Source organism: Thalia democratica, chromosome 5 (genome assembly GCF_965202585.1).
Source record: "Thalia democratica chromosome 5, ktThaDemo2.hap1.1, whole genome shotgun sequence".
Classification (NCBI taxonomy): Eukaryota; Metazoa; Chordata; class Thaliacea; order Salpida; family Salpidae; genus Thalia; species Thalia democratica.
Genome location: NC_139169.1, coordinates 75,472,287 through 75,494,915, shown reverse-complemented (window position 1 = coordinate 75,494,915; position 22,629 = coordinate 75,472,287). Strand labels below are relative to the sequence as shown.

The 22,629-nt window shown below is 26.1% G+C and overlaps 1 protein-coding gene across 1 annotated transcript; it reads right to left on the bottom strand.

Moving 5' to 3' along the window:
• Nucleotides 1-403: 403 nt before the first annotated feature.
• Nucleotides 404-20,694, bottom strand: LOC145835580 (ubiquitin-associated and SH3 domain-containing protein B-like). The gene is made up of 18 exons (XM_082943246.1): nucleotides 20,523-20,694; nucleotides 18,740-18,793; nucleotides 17,991-18,067; nucleotides 17,400-17,509; nucleotides 15,773-15,974; nucleotides 14,202-14,374; nucleotides 13,528-13,634; nucleotides 12,854-12,964; nucleotides 10,675-10,783; nucleotides 9,938-10,129; nucleotides 9,428-9,502; nucleotides 8,584-8,725; nucleotides 6,268-6,377; nucleotides 5,343-5,448; nucleotides 4,227-4,298; nucleotides 2,540-2,710; nucleotides 1,343-1,449; nucleotides 404-956 (listed from the first exon to the last, which is right to left on the bottom strand). The coding sequence occupies exons 1-18, from the start codon at nucleotides 20,642-20,644 to the stop codon at nucleotides 825-827; spliced, it is 2,172 nt and encodes a 723-aa protein (XP_082799372.1). The 5' UTR covers nucleotides 20,645-20,694; the 3' UTR covers nucleotides 404-824.
• Nucleotides 20,695-22,629: the final 1,935 nt, after the last annotated feature.

Genomic DNA, 22,629 nt, shown 5'->3' with positions numbered 1-22,629 from the left:
TGCCTGAGTCAACAAAAAATGAAATTTTAACAAGTGTTTAAAAGCAGCATCAAATAAAAATATTACATAGATAACATGTAATTTTTAGTTATAATATATATTTAACCATGCTTTTAATAAGTTTAAATTATACCATCATTACAATGAAAGCATTAAAATTTAAACTAAACAGACTTTACATAAAAAATATTGATAAATGAATTATAAATGTTTGTATAAATTAAAAAAAAAAAACAAAACTCCATCTGTACTTAACTTGTTTAAAAATTTAAGGCAAAACTTTTTTTAAAAGATTAAAGTTTACAAAAGTTAAGACAATGTCAGATTAATTGGAAATACACATAACGATGGATAAGGTAATAATAACTAAAAATAGTAAATAAAATAAAAGGTAGTCTAAAATATTAGCAACAATTTAAATGCATATCAAATTAAATTTAAATATTTCTGATAAAATTAATCACCTGAGTAGCTTTAATAACCTCATAAGTTATTTTCTTCCAATAAAAAAGGTTGGGAGAATGTATCAGTGACGTATGATGAGGTAATTATGACGTCAGAAACTTCTTCCAATCGAACATGGGGTTAGGAGAATGCCTCAGCGATTGATAAGGTGATTATGACGTCAGAAGCTTCTTCCAATCGGACATGGGGTTAGGAGAATGTGTCAGCGATGGATAAGGTAATTATGACGTCAGAAGCTTCTTCCAATCAAACATGGGGTTAGGAGAATGTGTCAGCGATGGATAAGGTGGTTATGACGTCAGAAGCTTCTTCCAATCGAACATGGGGTTAGGAGAATGCGTCAGCGATGGATAAGGTGGTTATGACGTCAGAAGCTTCTTCCAATCGAACATGGGGTTAGGAGAATGTGTCAGCGACGGATAGGGGGGTTTTGTTAGTCTGTAGTGGGAAGGTCTTACTTCTTCTAACACAACAGAGGCACAGTACGGAACCTGGTAATAAGTAATATTGTGTTGTAAACCAATTTATTAGAAAAACTATGAGCAACTGCAGGTTGTAATATATTTGAAACATAAAAACATTATACATTTGTCATTGTAAACTAGTAGTGTTTTTGATAAAACTAAGGAAATATTTAGAAAATTCTAATAAAAATTATTATAAAACGAATTTTAAAATGTTCATTTAAAATATTTATGCATCGACAATATTTTTATTATTTTTATTATTGTTTTTATAGTGTTATTAAAGCATTGACCAATCTACCTATTTTATGAAGCTTAAATAATCTGTAGTTTGTTAAATCTTATATGGACTATAAAATTTTACTTTACCTCAGCTTAAGAAATCAATAAAACATTTCTACACCATGTCTCACCTTGGTAACGAAGCTAACAAACTCGGGCATGGGTCTCGGGTCGAAACCCTGAATTTGGCGGGTCATGACGTCCAATGTGGCGGCGTGGCCCACTATTAGGACGTCACCTGTTTTAAAAATGTGTTGTGAGGTTAAAAAATAATTTAGTACAATTTTAGTTAAGTTTATATGTTTTTTAACACTTTCAAGCGTTTAAAGCAATATAAGTATACATTATTAAGTGACCCACTATTAAGACATCATTTTTATGGTTTTTTAAAGGATAAATAATTAGCCATGAATGTAAGTTTTGTATTGATTTGTAATTTTTTATACTGTTCAAAGTAATGTAGGTAAAGTTTATTAAGTGGTCCGTTATTAGAACTAATTTTTTTTTGTGATACTATTATATAATATAGGCTTACCAGGTGATAAATAAACAAACACTTATTATACTTCAGTTAACTTTGAGCTGCTTTTTATGTTATATTAAGAATTGGAACTAAACTAACTTCTTCTAGTTTGTAAATAGATATCGAAAATATATTTTAAATGTAAAAAAAAATTATTAATTTAAACTTAATTATTTAGTTACAAATAAAGTATGTACTGTTTGAAATCAAAACTTAATCGAATCACAGCTTTCAACAAAAATAAATAATCATAAAATCATTCGTATGAATTTTTTTAAGTAAAATCTATAGTATTTAAACATACATTATGATAAAATATGACAGAGATTTAATAGTTAAAAATTTTTGTTTAATTAACTTTGTGCTATATTTTAATAATTAACAGCCTTGTTAAAGCTAATAACTTTACTTTTTCTGCTTAGATTGTGATATATTTTTTATAAATAAAACAAATAAAAAATTTAATTTAAAACTTGATAATGAACTTTATAAACATAACAGCTTTTTGAAAATCAAGAGAAATTTTGGTACTATACCAACATGCAGTTCACAAAATATTTATCAATTAAATGTTTATGCTTGAACAAATTCTGTTTGAAACTTGGTTATTCAAAACAAACATATTTAAAAACAACAGCAAACAACCAGGTTTGGAACTAAACTAACTTCTTCTGGTTTGTAAATAGATATCGACAAGATTTTTTAAGTGTAAAAAAATTTATTACTTAAAACTAAATTATAGTTAGAAATAAAGTATGTTCTGTTTGAAATCAAAAATCAAGTCACAGCTTTCAACAATAACAACCAGCGGTGTTTTTCAGCATGTTGCATATCCACTCGTACGATCTCTGAAAATACTGCGAGCATTTTTCCTTGTTCGGCAGGTCTTCGGCCTTCCCTTGCGACTTGTACGCGGTCGATGCGTTGATGCCGAATTCTCTCAGCGTTTCAACATCCACGAACTGCGGTAAGCCTCCTTTGATAATATAATTTGAGTTACAAATAGTTATTACCTACTTGACATTCTAAACTGTACTTCAATTAGTTTGAAGATTGTGTGAGAACAGAATAAAAACTGTAGACTTTTCTTTACCATCTAATATTTTTCAAATATTAATTTTGGTGATTGTGCACACTTCTTTTTTTTTAATACATTAGTTTTAGGAAAGAATGTATATCAAAACTTACCAGGGTTTCCCAAAGTTGGTCACATGGCCCCCCCTAGGGACCATTTTAGAAAGTTAGGGGGCCATAAGCCACAAGAGGGGGCAGAAGACCGTTATTTGAAACTTACACTAGATATTATGGTTAAAGAGCAAAAAAGGTTTATAAACCTTATTAAATGGGCCCCATTGTTTTTTTATTTCTTCAAAGGGGACCTTATGAAGAAAATTTTCAAAAATCATTTTCTACACCTTCAAATTGCGGTGAAAATATATTTTGCACTTCAATTCGTTTGCAAATTATGTGATAGTAGTATTGTTAATAGTGTACTTTTTACAAATTTTTCATGGACTTAATGATGGTGAAATCTATTGCAATTATTTTTTTCTTTTGATGTTTATTGTTTGCACAAAAAAAAATTGTGTGAGAATAAAGTTTCTATAAGTAAAAAAGTTTGACAAGCATTACTGTTTCTAGTGTAAATTTATACAAGGCTCTTTAAATAATTATAAACAATTAAGTATTTTATTTATGATAGGTTTCGGTGAGAAAAAAATCTGTCCTTGTCAAAGAATCAATAAAATTTAACTGAACTTAACAATATTTATATGCGATAATATAAAGTTATTCAGCGAGCTTCTTGAAAAATAATTCCTAAAAACTTTTTTTTTACTTAAGTGAGAAAAAAACTATAATATTTAGAGTTTAATTTGGTAAATAAGTTTTTCTCCAATTTATAATAGCTTATAAATATACTGCAACATTTTCTTAAAAACAATATATACAATTATTTTAATTATTTTATGAAAACCGCACTAAAACAGCTGCAGTATTTTGAAAAGATTGAAATACTTTTATTAGTCATTGTACTAAGTTTCAACAAGTATAAATTTACCAAGCATCATTTTTTCTTGTACGTAGAATTCACTTACAAATTTGTATATACATGATGTGCATTTATATCATTTGAAAATACACTGGACAAATAATATTACATATAAAACTAACAAAAACTTTCATTAATTTCTTTATTTCAATCTTTTATTCAATTTGTTTCTAAAAAACTCAAGAAACTTAGACAACAGGCTATTTTTTTAAATCTAATAAAAAGACAATTTAAGAACTAGATTTAAAACATTTCAAAAAAATAGTTTTACAACAATTTCTTACAAACTTGTTTTCTTTTTATTAATACATGCAAAAAAAAGCATTTCAACTTTTAATAAAACATTAACATTGGTAGAAAAAGGAATTAAAAATTACCACAGCTAAATAGAAAAATTGCTTGTGTAAGTAAATAATACATAGTCTTAATAAATAATTCAAACCTATGCACCACTTCATCCATTCAAATATGTATAATTCCAAATTTATTTCTGTTGATTTTTCGATTCCTAGTCCTACAAAAATTTAATAAACTTTTTTTTATTGAAGACATTGACTTTGCTTACGTTTTGTTTTAAGAATCAACATAAAAGGTAGAAAGTATAATTACAACTTATATTTTAGGTATTAGTTAATTTTAAAAAGTTTATATAAAACAATGCAGCTAGGTTGGTGACGTAACAATAAAAAGTTTAAACATCTTCCGGAATAAGTGTTACGTCACAGTATAATAACATACACGTGTTTACATGCAGTGTATAAAAATTTTGCAAAAAAAAAAATATATAATATAGACAACCGTTTTTTTTTTTAGATTTAGACAAATAAGTTGTGTAGTGCTCAATATTAAATACATAGGTGGTAAATATCATAAAAAAATTATAAATTGTAATTGTTTTAAATAAAGCTATTGAGTAAACATGTTTAGTACTTTTTAATTATTTTATAAAACTTTTTTTATATTAGTTGCAAAAAAACCTAAAGAAGAATATAGAAATGAAATAATTCTAACTACATTTTCTCCTAATAATTACAGTTCTGGATAGATAGTAAATTCAAAAATTAATTACTTCCTTAACTTAATTTTAATCACTTTTTAAATTTTCTCTCATTTAACTAACACTTTTGCAACTACCAAAAAAGCTTATATATCATTTTTTCCAAATAAGTAAACAAAATAATAGTTTTGTAAACAAGTATACAATTTCATAATTTAAAGCAAAACAAACTCAAAAACTACTTTTGTTGTGAATAATTCAAATGCATTCCAAATATAAAAACAATACATTTATACAGAGTCATAATATTTTTTTAGAGTTTTTCATTTTCTATACAAACAGTGTAACCTATCAAAATACACACAAAAAAATTGAACATACAATGTGTATACATTTTTAAAATATAGATATTGAAAAGTACTGAAATATGAAAATGAGTTATTTAGAATGAGTAAAAGGATTTTTTTTAGAGTTTTTTCATCAATAGTGTAAACTGTCAAAATAGACTTAATAAAATCACAAGTTAAGTTTGTATATATCTAATAAAAATGAAAATGTAACCTGTTAATATAGAATGTGCAGTCTGAACACTCCTCAATGATGGACTCGAATAAACGTGTTGAATATTAACTCCGGAAAGTTTCATTGCTTGGCCGCTCAAATACGCCTGTGAATTAAATACCTTAATATTATGAACATTTTAAACTAATTTAGCCTAACTGTATTTAAGTTGTTTATAAAATTGTTAAATTAAAAAAAAGTTATTAAGTGTTTAAACTTAATTCCGTAAAATAAAACATTACTTTTTATTCTATAAAAAAAACAAGTTTTTTTTATGATAGTTCAATGTCATTTTTAGTACTCTAGAAAATAAAAAAACAACAGAAGCGAAAGCAAATGTTAAACAGTTTCAAAAGATAGAATAACACATTTCATCATAATTGAGTACATAATGCCACAATCTCACGCTACAGAAAAAGAAGACATTGCTTAAAACTTCCTGGAAAATTTATTAAATATTTTCATTAGCATGATATTTTCCGGCTTACTTCGAATTAAAAACTGTACAAAATCTTTTGAAGGTTAAAAGTTACCAGCACAGACTGAAATTATTTAATTTAAAAAAGTACAATATTAAAATAAAACTTCTTTAGAGTTATAAATCTAGTGATTATACGTGGTTAGAAAAAAACTCAGTGATATAAAAAATAAAACTTTAGAATTGGTCTGTTAAGTTTTATATATCAAGTTGGTATTTATAATTTTTAAACCTAATTTCATTAATAAAAACTGGTAAGAGCTAATTTCTATAAAAAAAATTAATTAAATAAATTAAGCTAGCTACTTTTCATTTTGTTAAATGTCTTGGTAAGAAATATTAAACATTTTGTTAAAGTGATATGTTGGATCATTAATTCAATAAAGCAACTGAACAATTCCAATACCTGTGGGATATAAAGGGAAAATAAAGTAATAATCAAATAACCTGATGAGATCCCATTTCAGTGATGGGTGCATCTCTGTGGAATGTGTTGGGATACCCTTTCCTCTTCGGAAGTCTCACCGGCATGTTTATGTTGTGTCGGAAGTAACTTCCTGTTAGATAATTTGAAATTTGAAGAAAAATAACTTTACAGACTCAACAATCAATAAATTGAGAGAGTAGTTTGTTCATGTGGGAAAATATACAATACATATGAAGTTTTTTTGTATATTTAATAAACTGTCTATCGCTCACTATGTGATATGCTTTTCTTTGGTTACTTTGAATTAAGAAATCCTTTATTATTCGCAGAAAAAACAACTTTTACTTGGAAACTTTCAGTTAAGTGTTTAATTGCAAAAATTAAAAATAGTAAATGTGCTAAACAAGTGTGTTCTTTATCTCTTTTCTGTTTATGTAATATCTATTAAATATTCTATGAACTGATGCCATAATATTCAAGCTATAAGTTTTTGTTTAAATTTAATTTAGATGGTAATATAGTTTTTTTTATAAAAATTTTGTGTGTAATAATTTTAACAGTTTAGTTGTAACGTTATACTAAGTATAAATAAAATACTAAACACTAAACTGTAACAAACTTATAAGTCAAAAATTTCTTAAAACAATATAAACGATATCATTCTTCAAGTTACCAAAACTTCCTTTTAACTGATTTAAAGTAATTCAACGATTTTATTTAAATTTATGAATAGAAAATCTATGCAATATGTTTATTAAGTACTTTGAACATAAGCTTCTTCTAACTACTAATAATTTCAACTATAAAACAAGCTTAAAACACACACGGATTATAATGATAAAACAAGTTGTATTAGTTTAAAAACTTTTTTTTGATCTATTAACATATGTGATTTAATTATTTATCGAAAATCAGGATTGCCAAAAGATTTTTCCTTGTTTTCTAAATTTCTTCTAGGTTTTTTATAGAACACGTTTTTCGGTCCATTCTTAGCGTAAACTTAAATTTAAGCTAAAAAAATGTATTGAATGGTATAACAACATTGATAATATACGGTGAAGCTAACTTAAACGTGTTTTTAAATAATAACTTTTAACAATAAAATTTTAGGGTTTACAGGAATTCATATTTTTTGGCAACCCTGTAACAAAATCTACAATTAATTGTGTTTTGCTCATTAAAAGACTGAGTATGACTAATAATCAAGCTTAAAACTCAAATCAACTTGGAGAGTTTTTATTTATTATAAATTAAGTTTTATTTCAAATATTTTCTGATAAGTACAGTTAACTTTTAAAACAATATTGTTTACACTTTATATACTTTTTTATAAAGTAAAACAAATTTCAAAAATATTAATGAAAAATATACTTTCCGGGTAAAATTTAAGCTTAAAAATTTGGAAAATATTTCTATTATGTCATGTTGCTAAAAATAGCTTACTCTTTGTAAACAAAACCTTAAATTTTTGTACAAAAAAGTAAATTTTCACAACATACAAAACCAAAATTTAACCTGAGGCGACTTTTACTTTTTACTGTTCACAAAAAACTTAATTGTGAAAAATTACAAAATAAACAAACTTTTATATTTAGTATTTTTCAACTTGAAAAAGTATTCATGCTGATGTCAAAATTTGTTTTAAAGATTAAAACCAACTTCGCAGTTTTAAATTATATAAACATGTAGTATAAAAATTACCTTTCACTTATTTGTAACTTAATGATTTAATTACTTAAACACCTAAGTAAAACATATACTGACCTTTTTATAATGTCAAATAAAAATCCAATAGTTTATCATTTTCAAAAATCATACTAAACACACATACAAAATTTACTTCAAACATAAAAACACTAAAATACCAATAAAATAAAAGAACCACTTCTTAATCGTAATATACCATTATCCAATAACATAAAAACAGAAGTCACTTATCTAATACTTTAAGGTTTAGATTGAAACAGGAAAAACATAAATATTAATATATAAACACGGATAATAACCTTTTTTTTATCTAACGAGTGAAGGATCAACTATTTACTTAGTATAAATAAAAACAATAAAAAACTAAAATAAACATAAAAATAAATAAATAAATTTCTTTTCAAACTAGTGAAGGGCCCACACTTTATTTAATAAAATGATAAACATTTTTTAAACCTATTTTACCAAACTAATACAAATACTTAGAAATAATTTGTTAACCTTTTTTATCGAACGAGTGAAGTATCGACTCTTTACTGAATATAAATAACAATAATAATAATCAACTGAAATAATTCTTATACAAACTAATATATTAATACCAATTTATAAAAAAAATTTGTAAAAACCTTTTTTATCGAACGAGTGAAGTATCCACTCTTTGCTGAAAGTGACGTCAACACGTTCCGCATGACGAAATATGTAAATTCTCCTGTTTGACGTCACAGGTAGCTTCGATATCACGCATCTAACTCCCCGCGGTTTGCTCACCTGGAAAATATATTATCCTAAATTACTTGATGAAATTAATTCTCACTTATAAGATAAATTGCTTACTCACAAAAAATATTTTACGTGTCTAAATATTTTTGATTTTTGATTAAAAGCTAATACCAGGGTTGCCACTCTTTGAGTTGAAAAAGAGGCCTCAAAAAAGTGCTTTGTGTCAGTCTTGAGTATAACAGAGGACGAAAACAGTAGATAAAATAAAAATCTGAAAATAATACAATTAATAAAGTTTAAATACTCATTGTGATAATCATGATCACAAAGCAGCTTGAAAATATAACATGAAAACAAAACTTCCGAGAAATATATCATTTTATAGTCAAAATTAATTATTTTGGAAGTTGTACTTCTAAAATTATAAAAGAAATCTTATTCAAATGGAATGAAATTTTGAAGTACAACTTCCAAAATAAAAAATTAAGATCGAGAATAAGAAATCCAATAAAGAAAAATATACTGTGCTGGAAGAAAAGATTTAAGGTAATTTTAAATTAATTTGTATATAGTCAAAATTACTAAGACTAAGAAAAACTTAATCAAAACTTTTTCAAAACTTCAAACTAGACTTATTTAGCCTGAATAGATTGATGTGATCAGCTGACAATAAGGTAGTTATATTAGAAAAAATAATGCTTCGTTTTTGAATTTTTACTTTTAACCATTTCAGACGAAAGACACACTAACCTTAGCATAAACATCTTCTTCACGTTGCTCGAAATCATTTGAGTTATTCACATCTTCTTCGTCAGTTTCTGTTTGCTGTAATAATTGTTTAATTTGAATTGTTAAAATTTAATAAGTTTATAAAACTTGTTTGTTTAGAATTAACTTTTACATAAAAAAAGGCATACAAATCTACTGTTTTTTGGGCAGGACGAATTTGATTTTTAAGATATATCTCTATTTTGATAAATAAATATACTTTTAACATTTTGTACTATAATTGAAAAAAACATAGTTATGGTTACAACTCTAAAAAACCTAAACTAAAACTAACTCAAGTTTACTGTAACAACAAAACATATAAAACTTTTAAACCGCTTTAAAAATTAATCAGATTAATTATTAGTTGATTTTGAACAGGTAGAAGTGGTAGTATTGTTTTTTTTTAAACTCAGCCTGAATATTTTGCGCACTTTTACACTTTTACAAGAAGAAGTTTAAAATATTAAAAACTAAATTTTTTTTTCCCACCTCAGCCCCTATCCACTGAGCGGGTAACCTGCTCCTTCTTCTCGAAGCGTCGTGGCTCGCATCGAGGAGACTCACTATCGTGTCCTGAGATCTTTTGTTGGGATCCTGGGATGATGTTGTGTCTTGAGACCTCCTGGAGGGATCCTGTGATGAAGAAGTCTCCTCACTGACGCTAGGCATGTTCACTTCCTCCTGAGAACACAAATAAAAAATTGATTAAATTAAATAGAGAAAATTATTTTTATCTTAAAAAAAAAGGTCTAAAGATGGTGAACGTTATTTACTGCACAGCTCATTCTTTGTTTTCCTTGTGGAAAATTAAAACCTTATTATTAGAATTGTTTTAAAAGATTTTACATACTTTAATGATAAAACTTTATTTAAACCTCTTCACTAGGAAAAATACTAGGAAAAAAAACCTACTTATATTTAACTTTTTTTTTCAAAATTTCATTACGATTAAAATGTTTTTATTTTTTTTGTAGACAAGTGTTACAGATATTTGCGAGTAAATTTAAGTACAAAACAAAGTACAAAAACTTAAACTAAAAACAAGCTTTTGTCTGGCACAGAAACTTCTAAACTTTAAATTAAATAGTAAGAATAAATAACTTTATACCTACTAACAAAACAAAATTCAAATAAATGCCGACTTCGGTGTAATTCATCAGCATCTCTGGAATATTTCCGTGAGTATCAATAAATTAAACAAATTATTTATATTAAATAAGACAAACTTTGAACAAATGCCGACTCTGATGGAATTCGTCAGCACCTCTCGAATATCTTCTCGTCAACTTCGGTCGATTGTTCAATTCACCTGCGTCGTTTGTCAGAAACGCTTTCCTGTTTATTTAAATAAAATGTAAATTGAATTCTATTAGTTTAGTTTGTAAAGTATGTTTGAACATTTTTGTTGTTTGTGAGGAACGCTTTCCTGTTTGTTTATCAAACTGGTAAGTGTAAAGGAATTTAAATGAAAATACACAAGACTATAAAGTATATTTCAAAAAATCATTTTATTTGCCAGAAATGCTTTTCTGTAAATATATTAAATTAATAACAATTTGATGGAAACTAAATTTCACAGTTTTAGGCAATCGAATATACTTAAAAGTTTATAATATTTTCCTAAATTTTCTCCTGTGATGAATTTGAAAGAATCAAAACTTTACAAGCCTATATTTTCATATATTTTGTCAACAAATTATTGCTCTGTTTACAAAATAACGAGCTAATTTAAATAATAAAATATGTGCTAATTAACTGTTTTATTTATGACCGGTTACGGTGAGAAAAAATCTGACCTTTTCACTTAATTAACAAAACAGTAAAGAGCATTTTAACAATGTTGTTTATTAGACAAGATCAGATTTTATTCTCACAAAAACCGGTCATAAAAAAAGCAAATTACGTTTATTATTATACAACTTAAGTTAAAGAAAATATTTTGAAAGCTGTATTTTTTAGCTAGAAATATTTTTTGTCACAAATACTTTTTTTATCTTTTAAGGTAAATAAAAATTATCGGCTTTTGTGGATTTTTGTTAAAATTTGAAAATATCCTGATATAAATTCAAAGAATTAATTTAATTTACATCGGCTTACATATGGAAGCTTGTTTAGTGTATAAAAGTATACGTAAAATGTTGAAATTTTATTTAAGTGAGATAACTAAGATGACGTGTAAAGTAAATGACGTCATACACTTGTGACGTAGGTGGCAGGGACGACACGTGATGACGTCAAAGGGGGTGCTGAGCAATTTAAACTACCTCAAACAGTTTTTGTTTCAAAAAAAACACTAACTTGTATTAAAATTACAAATTAATTAAAATGCTACATTCAACTAAGAAAAATAACTGTTTATAACGCTGTTTATGTTTGTAAAATATACTTGCCTTATTTGTTTTACACGAAACATCAATATTGCACGGATTGTTATCATGTTTGTGTGGTCATTTTTGCACAGTAAAAAAGGTTAACAAGTGACCACTTTCACTTGTCACGCTCCAAACCGGAGACATTAGTTTTCAACCTGAGTCTCTTACAAAAATTATTCAATTTCTAAAGTTCAATTTTAAGACCTTAGGGGCTGCTAAACGTGGTTGTTAAGTAATTGTGTGCATTTTAATTAAAAATGCAGAAAAGCAAGTGTAAGTTTTTTGTTATATAAGTTAGAAAGTAAGCTTTTTTTGGTTGTGAGTAAACTGTATAGCCTATTTTATGTATGTTTTATCTCACAACCGCTGTTTAATATATATTTTATTTTAAATAATATTTTAATACTTTAGCCCTCAAAAAATTTTTTTTGGTAAATCTAGCCTGTTCACAAAACAAGGTTGCCAACTAAGGTTTCTTGGGCTTAAGCGTCACTTTATTACATTTAACCTTGACCACAGACTCCTGAAAAGAATGAAAAATAGAATAACTTGCTACGTTTTACGCTTTGCAAAACTAGTACTAGGTACAAAAAAAATCAAAAAACTCCTAAAAAAACTTAATTATTATATGAACATTCTGAAATGTATTTTTTAAATAAGGTATATAAAACACAGTAATCTTTTAGAATAATACAATAACCTAACTTTTAGTAGACTTTTAATCATTAAAAAAAGTAGTTTTCACTTTTAGTAAAATTTTTTTTTGAACTTTTGAGGTTTATTCTAAATTTTTCTTTCAACATCATCATATTTTTATACTGCATTAAAACTCTTAAAATAATTAATATTTATGTACTATCATTTATTAATAGCAGAAACAGTTTTAATGTGAGATGTTGAAACTTAAAGTAATAAATAAATTCGAGTAATAAATACTAAATTATGTAATGTCAAGGTATCTGTGTAAATTGCTATTTAAAAGTGAGAAATTGGAAATTTAAAAACTAAACATTTTAAATGAATAAGTACCAACTTATGTAGTGTCCATGTGTCTGTGTCCACAGCTATTTCAGTGTGAGATATTGGAAATTTTCCAGTTGTTCCCGTCATCCATGAAGTACCATTGTACCAACCCTCAGGTATTCTGAATAAATAAATACTTAATTAAAATTTTATACTAGTAATAATGATTGTTAATTCGTAAAAGTTTACGCCTTTTTTAATAAACTAACCATTGATAACACCCAAGTTTCACATATTTAAGCAACAAGTTTAAAAAATTAACTGTTTAAGAAAGAGTGTTGAGATGTAGCTTGTCAACCTTTTTAGTGTTTAAAATCGTTTCTGTTAGAACTACAAACACATTTTTAACATATTTCACCTCGATTCCTGATTGTTTTTATCATGTCTCATCAAAATACAGTCTTAACTAAAACTTTGAAGTAGAGTAACTTAACTAACTCACTTATTTTATTTTTCGAACATTTATTTTTTTCAAGTATTTTATTTTTTCGATTTATTTTATATTTCAAAAATTTTATTTTTTAATTATTTTATTTTTTAAAGTATTTTATTTTTTCAAGAATTTTATTTGAGTCATCACCTGTCTGTTTCATTATTATTTTGATCAGTTTTCATCAGTACGTAATCTCCATTGATAAAAAAGTTTAATAATTATAATTACTTTAATATTTTTAATGATCTTACCTGTCTGTTTCATTATTCTGATCAGTTCGCATGAGCACATAATCTCCATTGATTAGTTGAAGCTGATTGTCACGTGACACTTCAAGCGGGTACAACACTCTCAATGTCTTTAATATTAAATAAAAATTAATTATACTGATAAAAAACTTTAGTAGTTAACTGTTATTTTGGTATATACTGGTATATATTTTAAATTTGACTGAATAGCTTTTGAAGTTTTTAAAACAAATCTTGAGTAGTGAGAGATATGGCAACATAATACTTTTTTATCATTAGTATTAAATAAAAATTAGAATGTGCACATTAAGTAAAAGTTTGCAAGAAACATTAACATTAATCAACCAATCATTTTTGATAATTAGTTACATGCTTTTTTGATTTTACTAAATAGTTTTTTTAAATAAATTTCATTTTAGTAAAATATATGTTACTTTGATTTTGAAAAACCCAACACTTTACCCAAACAATAAATTATAAATTAATGTTTAAAACAAATTGTTTTAAACTGCACACAAAAAACTTCCAATATCGTGTATAAAAGTATTTAAAAACTTTCATTTAATTTGAACTCAACAATTTATGGAATGTTCGTCAATGAAAAGATGCAAATGTGTTAAATATTATAAAAATAATACAAAATAATAAAATGTTATTTATTTTTTTCAACAAATCACCTCACACCCGTTGAACCTGGCGTCCCTGGAGTACAGCCTGATCTCCCACTTGGTGTCCTTGTCCAGGTCGATGTTGGACGCCAGACCTTCCAGTTTCTTCAGCTGGTCGCCCATGAACTTGTACGCAAGAGTTATGTGGAGTTGCTTGTTGTTGTGAGGTTCCACCACAGCGTCTAGATAATGTATAAATTTTATTTAATAATAATTTATTTCATTTTAATAATTTTGTACGCAAGAGTTATGTGGAGTTGCTTGTTGTTGTGAGGTTCCACCACAGCGTCTAGATAATGTATAAATTTTATTTAATAAAATTTATTTCATTTTAATATTTTTGTACGCAAGAGTTATGTGGAGTTGCTTGTTGTTGTGAGGTTCCACCACAGAGTCTAGATAATGTTAATTTTTATTTTATATTCAATTTATTTCATTTTAATATTTTTGTACGCAAGCGTTATGTGGAGCTGCTTGTTGTTGTGAGGTTCCACCACAGCGTCTAGATAATGAATAATTTTTATTTAATAATAAAATTTATTTCATTTTAATATTTTTGTACGCAAGCGTTATGTGAAGTTGCTTGTTGTTGTGCGGTTCCACCACAGCGTCTAGATAATGTATAATTTTTATTTAATAATAAAATTTATTTCATTTTAATATTTTTGTACGCAAGCGTTATGTGGAGCTGCTTGTTGTTGTGAGGTTCCACCACAGCGTCTAGATAATGAATAATTTTTATTTAATAATAAAATTTATTTCATTTTAATAATTTTGTACGCAAGCGTTATGTGGAGTTGCTTGTTGTTGTGAGGTTCCACCACAGCGTCTAGATAATTTTTATTTTATATTTAATGATAAAATTTATTTCATTTTAATAATTTTGTACGCAAGCGTTATGTGGAGCTGCTTGTTGTTGTGAGGTTCCACCACAGCGTCTAGATAATGAATAATTTTTATTTAATAATAAAATTTATTTCATTTTAATAATTTTGTACGCAAGCGTTATGTGAAGTTGCTTGTTGTTGTGAGGTTCCACCACAGCGTCTAGATAATGTATAATTTTTATTTAATAATAAAATTTATTTCATTTTAATATTTTTGTACGCAAGCGTTATGTGGAGTTGCTTGTTGTTGTGAGGTTCCACCACAGCGTCTAGGTAATGCATAATTTTTATTTAATAATAAAATTTATTTCATTTTAATAATTTTGTACGCAAGCGTTATGTGAAGTTGCTTGTTGTTGTGAGGTTCCACCACAGCGTCTAGATAATGTATAATTTTTATTTTATTTTTAATAAAATTTATTTCATTTTAATATTTTTGTACTCAAGTGTTATATGCAGTTGCTTGTTGTTGTGAGGCTCCACCACTGCGTCTAAAAGTACACAAATTTATATTTGACCTACTTTTGTATGCTAATGCTGTGCTCAGATACTTTTTTATTATCAGGCTTTTCCACTGAGTCTAAAAATGAATCAAATTTTAATTTAATATTTTGTTGTGTGCTGTACTTATGTGCAGAATGTTTTATAAAGCATTCAAACACAATCTTTATCAAGCTTTTGAGCAAAACTAACTTGCTTTGCTCAAAGCTTCTTCCGCGAACACGGTTGACAGCTTCCACAGGATTTTCGCAGCTTCGTTCTGCAGGAACAAACCGACGTAGTTGTCGGTGGAGAAATAGTCGAGCTCGAACTTTCTTATCGCTTCTTCCTTGTTAACTCGCTCGCAAGACCTGGTGACTGCTTTGACCAGGTTTGCTACGTTGTTGTCTTCACACTGTGAAAAAATTAACAAAAAACTATCTATATAAGTATGTAAGGTTCGATTTTTTATACACTTTAATAGAATAAAAGTTTTGGAGTTTTATATTTATTTGTTAAATTTTATAAGATTTTCTGTTGATTTAATTTACATACTTTTGAACATTCATAAAAGATTTTAATTCTTTATGAATCAAAATGAATTTTTAATTTATAATTTGACCAGGTTTGCTACGTTGTTGTCTTCACACTATGAAAAAAAATATAAATGCTATACTTATTTATATATTTGTTACGGTTAAACTTTTTAATGACTTTTTTGAACTAAAAATTTTGGAAAAAAAAAACTTTCCATACATTTAATTTATATATATACTTAACTATATTCTAATGTAAGAACTAAATTTGTTTGCTTGAATGCTTATTGTTGATTATTTTTGAACACCTTGTAGTAATTAAATTGAAAAACCTTTTCATTTAACTTTATAACAAAGTTTTCTATATTGATACCTTATATTTTTAAGATCAAAATAATAAAGTTTTTATAGAAATATAACAACAGTATTAAAATACAAAACTGTCTGAATACAAGGTGGCCACTGGTTTTTGGCAAATTTTTTACAGGATTTCAAAATTTCTTATACTTTTTCAGAATTTCTTCCAGGTTTTTGGAAATACATACTTTTTTCACCATTTTTACAAGTAATATAATCTTAAGTTAGAAGAGGTTTTAATAGTTTAAAATACTTAAATAATACATTATTACTACTATCAACGTAGCCAATTGTTTTTGATAAATTTCTTCCAACTTCTCTGAATTTCTTCCAGGTTTTTGAAACTACACGTTTTTGGGTCTATTATTAGTATAACATTAAGTTTAAGGTAAAAAACTGTGTTGAATAGTATAACAACATTGAAAAGATACAGTAAAGCTACTTTAAATATGTTTTTTAATAGACAAAATTTTTGATGATAATAAAAAATATTATATCTAAATGATAGAATTTTTGTGTAGTACCAAAATTTCACTACTTAAAATGTAAAAATTGTTTAAAATCCAGCTTTTTCAGTGGTTTTTGTTAAAATTCCAGGTTTTTCCAGGTTTTTTTTTCAAAATTTCTCAAATTCCAGGCTTTCCAGGTCATTTAGCCTAAACTTTTAAATTCTAGGTTTTCCTAGAATTCCAGGTTTAGTGGCCACTCTGTAAATAGCACTAGTTTAATCATAAATTAAAGAATTATTAACTATCAAGATAATAACTTTTGAATATCTAAAAAACTACAAAGTGCAGAATGTGTAAACTTTAATATGATATTTTTTAAGAACTTTTTAAAATCAACAAAGTGTTTAATTATGAATACAATAAAATTTTGTTTGTTATAACCTTGAAAAAACCACACAGTGTTAAATTATGTATACAACAAAATTGTTTTGTTCTAACCTTGAAAAAACCACACAGTGTAATATGTGGAAAAGTGTTGTGAACTCCGTTTCTGCCGCTAATCAACATAGACTGCTGCCAAAATTCGTCCAATGCAAGACCAAGCGGTCCTGTTAATAGAGTTTGAAATCTAAGCTCTTTGTTTTTAACTTTATTTAACGAGCTATTTCTGGACACTATTTTATATTTGACACACTTGAATGTAAGCTAATTCCAAACTAGATATTTTCATCATAAAGTAATAATATCAATGTAAAAGTAAATAAAATGTAAAGAAAAGATTAAATTATAAAACATAAAAGCAATAACTACACAAATTTAAAACAAAACATTTTAAAAAACTTTCAAAACTGTAATTAGGTATATAACTGTCAAAGTTAGAAATTCAAAACGTAGAAAGTTTAATTTTTAATATATATTTATATAAAGCCCAAAAGTTAAAAATGTTGTGAAACTAAATATACCTTTTAAAACTTGATACAATGATTTTTTAAAACCACGTAAAATGAACAGTAAAATATTTGATCAGAAAATATAAAAGAAATAAAACTCAAAAACTGATATCCACTATAGATACATAAATTAAATAACCAGTTGGACACGCGTATAGTATATATTCTCTGGTTGAAGGTTCATTTAAGTGAGGATCGTTAACGTGAGCAAAGATCCTGTGAAAACATCAAAATATTAAAACTCACAGAAAATTATATCAGCTACTTTGAAGTTTTCAATCTACTGATGTTTAAAGAAAAAGAAACAAATTACAAAACAGTTGAAATATTAATATTTCTCAAAAATTGTTATATAAGTTACATAATTACATTAGAATAAAAAATCTATTAAAACAAATTACAGTTTTACATACCTTACTTGGGCTAAACAAAATAAGCAACATACAGAAGGTAAAGTATTACAGTTAAATAAAAAAGACTGAAACTTTTTTAAACCACACTATCTACATATGTAGAAGACTAAAAATTTAAAGTTATTAGTGTGCTTTTATATTTGTATAAAAATAGTTAAGTAAACAAGTAAAAATAAAGTTTTTATTAAACACTTACTCTTAATAAAAAATATTATGAAATATTAACATTTATATTATTAAACTTAATATTATTAATATTATCATTTAATAAATACAACAATGTAAAACCAACAAAACTAACATTTAACAAAAAAAATAATATAAAAAAGAGATTATTTTGTAATTTTATAAAAAACTTTTATTTTATTTGTCTGTAATAGCTGGTGAGGACTATTTTCAATTCATTTTTAAAACTTCCCAATTTTTAATGTACACATTTACTTAGTTAACATGTTAGAAAATGCAATTAACTTACCAGTCGCAAGCAACTTGAACCCCGGAGTCTCCAGTAGCAACAATAGCCTTCAACCTAAAAAAATTATCAACTTGTTGCTATGCTACAAATATAGTTATTTCAAAAATTAATATTTTTTTTTAATTAAACGTTTTTATTTAAATAATTAATTCTTCCTTAATCATACATAACAAAATACTTTACTTTAAGAATTTTTAAATTTTTAAACCATTGTTTAATACATAGGGGGGTCCACCTTGATTTTTAGAAGTTGATCTTTATAATTTAAATCTTTAATATCTTTATCTGAGCTATCAGACATTTCAACTGCTAAAATAATTCACAGTATCTCTTAAAATATCAGCAATAAAAGTAGGTGTGCTCAATAAGTTTATAATAAAAAAAAAAAAAAAAGACTATTTCAATAAAAAAACTTTTTTCGGCTTCATTTTTTAACCAATCATCTTCAAATTTTTACAGAAAGTCCATTACTAATATTTGAACTGATTTAATGCAGTAAATTTTTTAAATTTTGGATAATAAAAATTTTATTGAAAAAAATCAGTTAATCAACCGAATTCTTTTGTTTTTTAATCTAAAATTTTAATTTTCTATTATTTTTTAAATCAAAACATTAAGGGGGGTCCACCTTGATTATTGCAAATTATTCTTGTTTTATAGAGTTTTATCTGAGCTATCATACATTTTTAACTGCTAGAAATAATTCAAAGTACTTTTTGAGATATGAGTGATCAAAGTCTGTGATCTCAATAGGTTCCTTATGGAAGGCGCAAACTAAAAACGCAAAAAAGACCATTTCACTAACAATCTATCTCCTCCTTTGTTTTTTAAGCAATCTTCTTCAAATTTTCACAAAAGTGTATAATCAAATTTTAAAAAGATAGAATGCAGGATTTTTTTTAACTTCAAAAAAAAAAATTATAAAAAAAAAAACACTTTTTTTTTTTAATATTTTTAAAATTACAACATTTAAAGACTTTTAAACTATAAAAGGAACGTTTTCTGAAAACTTGAGGTCTCCAGCTAAAAAATAAAGGAGAAGATAGGTTTTTGGTGACTTTTTAAATTACCAAGAAAATTGATCTCAAAAAATTTGCGGTCTATACGTTTGTATCAGAAACTTTTTATAAAAATTACAATAACTCAAAAGTTAAATAAGATTTTTTAACTCTATAAAAACTGGCTTGTAGTTTGTACTTCAAGCTTTCATGTAAGATTCAATGTTATTTTTAGTAAAAAATGTCAGACTCTCCCTATGCCCTTGATAGTCTTTTAAATATAAAAGAAACTTTTTCTGAAAACTTGAGGTCTCTAGCTTAAAAATTAAAAATAAGATAAATTTTTAGTAATTTTTTAAGTTCCAAGAAAATTGACCTTGAAAATTAATTTGCGGTCTATACGTTTGCAAAGCAAACTATTTAGAAAAAATACAATATCACAGAAATTAAATGGAAGTTTTAAATTCTATAAAAACTGGCTTGTAGTTTGTACTTAAAGTTTTATATAAGAACCTTTTTTTTTTGTTGGATCCCCCTATGCCCTTAATGATATTTAAAAAAGAACAAACTTATTGACCTACCAGCGTTATTGTAAAAAATTATTTTCAACAAAAATTTAATTGGACAACATAGTTTGTTTCAAGTTAAAATAAAGTCAATAAAAAATTAAACAACTCAAGTTTAAAAACATTGCTAACCTACTTATTTATGAGTTGAAATATTTTGTGTTCTCTTAATTGGCATGTACTATAATTAATTCATTAATTACTATAAACAATTCTTACGCTCTTGAATCAGGAAATCCCATGTTTTTCAACACTTGTCTTGTGGAGTAATTTCTCATCAGTGTGTCGTGAGCGTTTTGTTGCAGAAATAAAGCTTCTTCATTGTTGTTATTGTTGCTCATTATTAGTTGAAAAAAAATTTGATGGTGTGATTCAACTAAAGACGCTTTTCAAGAGCTATTGAAAATTTTAATGTTTATTTGAGTAAAAAACTTTGGAAAGTTGAAGAAAATTTTAATTTTAATCTATTTATATTTAACTATAAATAAACTTATATAATCTTATTTTTAAACTTAAAAAACTATCTACAGTCACCTTTTGCAAATCTAGCAAATTTACCCAAAAGTGCTCAACTAAACAAGAGATAGCAGATTTACCTACTATGTTTGCTGTTTTTTTATCATGCATTTAATTAAATAAAGTTTGAGAACTTTCTCGCCTTTTCTGAATAAAAATATATATTCTATTCAAAATCTACAGTACCAAAAAAAAAATTGTTTATGTGTATACAAAGTTTTTTTTTTCTACTATGCTCAACGCCAACCTGAGATTTACCTTGTCTTGCATGGTAAAAAAAAATCAAATGCACGATTAAGTTAAGGGCATGGGGGGTAAACACCTTTTTTTGAAATTTGATTTTATTTTATATAGTTTTTACTAAGCTACAAGATGCTGTTTACTGGTTTTAAAAACTCAAACAATTTTTGAGATATAGTTGGTCAAAGTCGGAGGCAACAATAAGTTCCTTATGGGAGGCTCAGACTAAAACAGCAAAATAGACTATTTCACTAAAAATCTATCTCCTCCTATGTTTTTTGAGATAACTACCTAAAATTTTCAGGAAATGTTCCTTGATATATTTAGAATTCTGTCAGAATAGTTTTGTTGGTTTTACATTGTAATTACAAGCACACTAATAACTTTAAATTTTTAGTCCTTTACATATGCAGGGTTGCCACAAGGTCAGGAAAAGTCAGGGAAAACAAAAAAAAATGACAAAAGTCAGGAAAAAATGGGGGTTTTTGAAAAAAAGTCAGAAAAAGTAAGGAAATTTTACAAAATTTCTTATTTTCCAAAGTTTGCGAATGGTAAAAAAATAATAACATATTTTAAATTCAGAATTACTAAATTTTCCTAGAAATTTACAAAATTATTTAATTTTTAATGCCTTCATCTGGTATAAATTAATAAGATATCCTTTATAAAACTGCAAAATTTTTCTATTAAAATATTGAACAACTACCCTGCTTGAACAAGCAGTTTTTGTAAGCTTTTTAGTACTGATGGTCTGTAGCAAGGACACTTCCATAGTGAAACTGTGATATATACACAAAAGTTTATCTAAGATAACTCTAGAACCAGAGTGTTTTTCGTTTAAGTAAATAATTGAGGCAGCAAAATTGGAGGTAAAAATAAATGAATGCAAAAAGAAAAGAAATAGAGCCCCAAAACTGTGGCTAGATTTAGAGAAAAGATTCGCTTTGACAAGTGTAGGGGCAGCAGATGAAAACAATTTAAATAAAAAGACGCAACTGGTTTTAATTGCCAAGAAAATAAAGCAAGATGCAGACCAAATAAAGGAAACCATATCTTCATTAGATAAAGAGGTTAAAGTGCTTATAAAAAACGGAGAAAACAAATTTCAGTACATATAAATTTTAGTACATATATTAATTTAAAAATATTAAAATATACAAATTTTACATAAAAAATAAACAAAAAAAAACATTTACCCTTAATTTTAGGTCAAGGAACAAAATAGCTAAAAATAAGAGATTTATTGAGTTTAAATCAAACTTTATGCCATAAAAATTTTGGGGAATTTGACAATGTACCTTGTTTGAGTTAAAGGTACTAAGGGGAGCTAATACAGCTAAAATATAAAGAGCAAAGCCGTAGACTTCAATAGGTTTCTTTTGGAAAGCACAAAACAACAATTTAAATATCTCAATTTTATTAAAAATATATATTGTGCTATAGTTTTTATAATACCTAACACTAATTTATTTGAAACAAATTAAAATTAGATATATTGTTAAGTTAATACATACAAGAAATTTACAATATTAAAGATTTTTCAAGTTTTTTTTTGAGAATTTTAAATTGT

Coding starts and splice junctions, on each gene's coding strand:
- LOC145835580 (XM_082943246.1), bottom strand. CDS start 20,644: ATGAGCAACAATAACAACAATGAAGAAGCTTTATTTCTGCAACAAAAC. Junction 8,726..9,427: donor AAGAAGATGTTTATGCTAAG/GTTAGTGTGTCT, acceptor TATATTTTCCAG/GTGAGCAAACCGCGGGGAGT. Junction 1,450..2,539: donor CATGCTGAAAAACACCGCTG/GTTGTTATTGTT, acceptor TTTTTAAAACAG/GTGACGTCCTAATAGTGGGC.